Here is a 5466-nt window from a genome sequence, read left to right as displayed (position 1 = left end):
ATGATGTAAAATACTCTGATATTTTCCAGCATTTGAATGTCTATATAAAATACGAGTTGTTACAACTCTCACTTTCATTTCATATGCACAAAAGTTGCTCAAAACGTAAACAAAAGATGTGTATCATGTGGACTTGTACAAAAGTTGTGCATAAATTTAAAAAAAGACTAGTTTATTCTAAGTCCATCGGTTTGTGTTGAGTGCTACCACTTCCATCATTTTGTACGACTTTCTTCCTCATGCCATTCAAAAAAATTGCAATCCTCTTTATAATTTGAGGCATAGCACCACCACAAATTATTGTTGAGTAGGATTAGGAATTTCAACATGAAGTTCCACTTAAGGTCAACCTTATTCCACTTGAGGTTCAACTTTTGTTTCAAATATGATTTTCGTAGTATTAATACATTATCTCTCAAATTATAATAATTTTTATGGTGGTCATACTAATTACTTAAATCCTAATTGTTTATTCAATGTATGTGTTCAAACATAAGGGTGTATTTGGGATTGCTTTTTAAACATAAGGTCCTCTTTATAAAAGTACTTTTTATAAAATATTTTTTTTTTTCTAAAAGATGGTGTTTAAAATGTGTTTGACTTGTCTTTTTTAACTTTTAAGTGATAAAAGCTAAAAGTCATAAAAAAGATAGGAATTCCTATTTTTTTCTCCGGCCAACTTTTTCTTCTTGACTAAAAATTGATTTTAAAAGATGTTTTTAATTTATCAAACAATTTTTTGTAACTTTTAATTTTTTTGAAAAAGTTAAAAGTCAAAAAAATAATTATAAAGTAATCCCAAATAGCCTCTAATCCTAGAATAATTGCTAGAGTATATCTTCAACTATACACAGTCTCTTATGTTTTATACATATTTGAGTCTACTCACACTACACACTACATAACCATTTAAAAATATAAATAAAAAATATACATATATATCTTACGATAACCAATCAACAATCTAAAAACAATATTGAAAAACAATCCAAAAGCACAATATTCAAATCGATACTACCAATTCTTTTGAAAGAGACAAAACATTTATTTAGGACAGAGAGAATACTAAAGTTATAAATCTCCTTCATGTGGTCCAATTAATACCACCTTCTATCCATATCACTTTTATTGAGGTTCTTATTCATTCGTCAATCAACAAATATCCAAACGACAGCGTGGCAGTTTCACAAGCTTGTAGCGGCAACTGGCGAATGACGATCTGACACGTTGTCGGTTGTATAAAAATTTCAAATATTCAGGTCATAGACGATACAAACTCGCTAATAAGCTACGTAATCGTATTTCTTCCCCCATAACGCATAATGTTGGCGATCGAGGGGCCACAGGCTTGACTTGTGGACGCTGTTCACTCTGAATCGGTTACATTTGGTCCCATCTCCCTCGAATGAATCTCAATCTTCAACTGCTACTGCGAATTATTGTCCTCTATCTTCCTACTAGAGATTAGGTAAGTACGGACTTTGCTATGTGTGTCTTCGTTTATGAAATTGATTCTCTCATTCTATTCAATTTCCAATTTCTTCTGATAACTATGATTGCAATTTAGCTCTTACTCAAGTAAATCGGGAAACATGTAAGTGAGCATCAGTCGGAACCATTTTTATGATGTCTTTTTGCCATGATTTGCCCTAAATCATTAGGTTTTCACTTCACATACAGTATAATGGTGTTTAAGTTACTTCTGCATGTTCGAAAATGTATAAGCATTTAGCCTTTTCTTCAGTTGTTAAGTTCCTTATCATTATTATCAAGTCATGATTGGGATTTTGGTTACGCAATTTGATTTTACCTGTAACTGTTGAAGATTTTGCGAGTTTTATGCCTATGGAGTCAATTTAATTGATGCCCTAGCTCGCTCAAATTTTAGGAATACTCCTACTAATGATACCAAACGAGTTATACGTCCCTTAGATTGCTAATTTGAGTCTGTTTGGACAATGAAGAAGAGAACTGTTGTTTCAAATAATATATGATGGTTTCAGTTTTCAGTTTTCACCCCTATTTAGTTCCTACTGGGATGTTCTATGTAACAGTATCTTCTATATAAAATCTTCATTTATTTCTATATTAAACTTGCATACTTCTGATCCTGATCCTTTATGATTTATCCCAACAGAGTGACAATTAACTTTACATGGCTAAAGTTCATGGGATCATCTACTCTTCTGTTAAAAGTCCTCATCATCCCACATCAAACAGTAACACTCAAGGATTGGTACCAAAGAAGTTCAGCCATGGGCAAAGTTCTGTGTTAAAACTGAAGTTATCAGGAAAGACAAAACTGAATACATTTGAAAAAACAATTAGTTCAGTCACTTCACGTGCTTATTCTTTCTTATGTCGATCAAGAAAATCACAAACTACAGAAACAGAAGAACGTGTAAACCACAATGAAGATTGCTCTGACAATTTCAGGTATAATTACTCAAATACGCACATCACACTCCTTTTTCTAACAATTATTATGTTCTTTTGCATGTAGCAGAACTCAAGGAGGACATGAACAACATATGCATCCAGAAAGAATTGGCATCACAAACAAGGCATTAGCTGAAGCTTGTAAATATGCTTACAATGATGCTAGATTTGTCAATGAAAGGGCCAAAAACGACATTTACTTACTTTCACGGTTTGCCTACTTGCCCTATTATGCTCATACAATGATGACCTGGCATGCTGACTGGATTTTTTTTATTAGTGGCATTATGAGGTTGGATGCTCGGGCACGCCAAGATGTTGCTATTCTTGGTTTAGGATTTTTAAAACTTGATGGTAATTAATATTCTATATAATAAATTGATATTCATCGAGTATAAAATATAAAAATGTTCACAAATTTTTTTAAATAACTTGTTTTGGTAAGCTCGGGCTAGAGAGGACACTGAAAAAATTGACAATAATGTGAAGAAAAGAGCTGAGCGACTTCATCACATCGCCCTTGTACGTATAATTTTATCTATTTCTTTATTTTTAAAAACATTTTCTCTACCTTGATAACATTTACACTTTTTATTATTTATTTTTTTGTTAACAGATTTTAAAAAACAAAGCTGAATCCAAATTGAAAAGCGTTGCTGACCGACATTGGAGTGATGGAGCTTTAGAGGTGCCTTAAGTTAAATCTGTAAATTTAATAATTAATATTCTGGTTGCCGATTTTTTATTTTTTTATATAATCATTAGATTTTACATTTAAAAATTAAAATATTTATTTTGGTAGGCTGATCTCCGGCGTGCTGACTATATAGCCAAAAAGCGAGCCATGGAAGATGCCCTCATGGCTTTAGAGGTACATTTTGGTGTTCCACAATTTTTTTTTATATTTATGACAATGTATTTGACTATTATCATTTTTTTTTTACTTTTAAATCTTTGTGTAGTTTATCAAAGATGTTCAAGACATGATGATGAGCAAGATGTATAAGCTGTAAGTTCCTCTACTTTTATATACAAAATTGTGTAGACTATACTGATGTCAAACTATGTATAGGAAAAATGGTGCTTTGTCATCTGATGACATGGCGGGTCAAATAACACTTGAAAAGAATGGGAAAGTTCTAGACTTTTTCCCTGGTGAGGTGTCAACTGATCGCATTACTGCTATTCAGGTCTGTTATAATTTATAAAATATAAATCACATTTTAGATGTCATTGTAAATTTATAAAGATATGTTCAGGAGGCTTATCGGGATATGGCATCTGCACTTTCCGAAGCTGATGGAATTGACTATACTGACCCTGAAGAGGTCAGCTGAAAAAGAAAACCAAAATACAAATTTCATTTTTTTTTTTTTAAAATTAAAGTAGGATGCTAATTCAATGTTTTGCAGCTGGAGTTGTTGGTTGCAACATTGATGGATCTTGATGCAATGGATGGTAAAGGGAGTGTGTCGTTATTGGCAGAGTGTTCAAGTTCTCCTGATGTCAATACAAGGTATGTACATTGAGGAGGGTATTTAGGTCATTTGTATAATCGGTTGTGTCGTGTGTTAACAAATTGGGATATTGTTGCAGAAAAGCATTGGCTAATGCTTTATCAGTTGCACCATCGATGTGGACACTTGGCAATGCAGGGATGGGAGCTTTACAGGTAAGTGATTTTATTTTCATGAGGAAAGGGTATTTTGGACATTTAAGTGATGAGGGGTAGAGAAGTGTGTGTTTATAAAATATTTGGTTGCAGAGATTGGCAGAAGACAGTAACCCAATGATTGCAGCTGCAGCATCTAAAACCATATTAGAACTGAAGAGACAGTGGGAGATAGAAGAAGGTGACAACTATAGATTTATGATGAATCAAATTCCATTGCCAAAGTTAGACTACAAAGATGATGATGATGATGATGATGATGATGATGATGATGAAACACAAGACTAATAAGGTTGACTTTTAGAAAGATGATATTAATGTAATGTAGATAGATATCTCATAATTTGTAACATATTAATGATGCCTATAGGTGTTACGTCTTTTTATTTCTACAACTTCCTCCTCATGGGACGATGTTCGTTATGATTATGAAATATAGATGGCATTATTATGACATGGGGTCTATTATGAATAGAAAGGGAACTTATTTTCATCCAAAAATGAAATAAAAATAACATCTCTAGACTCAATAAAGTTATTAACATAGTATGAATCATTAGTTTTAATTACCAAAATGAAGTTTAGATGTTTAGACCTTTTTTCGTGATTTAATACTCGTTTTATTATCATTAGTGTAGTAACATTGACAATATGGTATTAAGGTTGTGCATTGTATATTTGAGGATATATAATTGTACGTTTATGTGAAATAAGCGGATTGAATTTATCCATCACTTCTCTCCACTCAATATGGAAATACAAATTTTGAAATTTGTTTTTGGTGTGAGAATCGGTTATTGATCTCGATAATTAATTAAGAGATTTTCTAATATGTGCCCTAAGGGCATATATAAGAGGCATTAACTAATGACAAATATTACCATAATTAAATATAAAATATATTAATTATGAGAAATATTATCATAATTAAATTTAAAATGCATTGATAATCTCGATAATAAATGTATTTTGAATTTAATTATGATAATATTTTTCATAATTAATAGTTTTTATATTAGAAAAATCTCATTGATTTTATCCATCACTTCTCTCCACTCAATATGGAAATACAAATTTTGAAATTTGTTTTTGGTGTGAGAATCGGTTATTGATCTCGATAATTAATTAAGAGATTTTCTAATATGTGCCCTAAGGGCATATATAAGAGGCATTAACTAATGACAAATATTACCATAATTAAATATAAAATATATTAGTTATGAGAAATATTATCATAATTAAATTTAAAATGCATTGATAATCTCGATAATAAATGTATTTTGAATTTAATTATGATAATATTTTTCATAATTAATAGTTTTTATATTAAAAAAAATCTCATTGATTAATTATAT

The 5466-nt window shown here is 31.0% G+C and overlaps 1 protein-coding gene across 3 annotated transcripts; it reads left to right on the top strand.

The window, feature by feature from the left end:
• The first annotated feature begins 1307 nt into the window (after window positions 1–1307).
• LOC111906190 (senescence-associated protein SPA15, chloroplastic) lies at window positions 1308–4565 on the top strand. 3 transcript variants are annotated; one of them, XM_023901916.2, is made up of 13 exons: window positions 1308–1468; window positions 2138–2436; window positions 2507–2650; window positions 2720–2793; window positions 2885–2961; window positions 3056–3127; window positions 3242–3310; window positions 3402–3448; window positions 3512–3629; window positions 3699–3767; window positions 3852–3955; window positions 4036–4111; window positions 4205–4565. In XM_023901916.2, the coding sequence occupies exons 2-13, from the start codon at window positions 2156–2158 to the stop codon at window positions 4397–4399; spliced, it is 1326 nt and encodes a 441-aa protein (XP_023757684.1). In that variant the 5' UTR covers window positions 1308–1468; window positions 2138–2155; the 3' UTR covers window positions 4400–4565. The 3 variants fall into 3 exon arrangements, with proteins under 3 accessions (XP_023757684.1, XP_023757683.1, XP_023757685.1); XM_023901915.2 differs by having other exon boundaries at window positions 2504–2650; XM_023901917.2 differs by lacking the exon at window positions 1308–1468 and adding an exon at window positions 1502–1594.
• The last annotated feature ends 901 nt before the right edge of the window (window positions 4566–5466 follow it).

This window comes from Lactuca sativa, chromosome 3 (genome assembly GCF_002870075.4).
Source record: "Lactuca sativa cultivar Salinas chromosome 3, Lsat_Salinas_v11, whole genome shotgun sequence".
NCBI lineage: Eukaryota > Viridiplantae > Streptophyta > Magnoliopsida > Asterales > Asteraceae > Lactuca > Lactuca sativa.
This window is presented reverse-complemented; position numbering and strand designations above follow the sequence as displayed.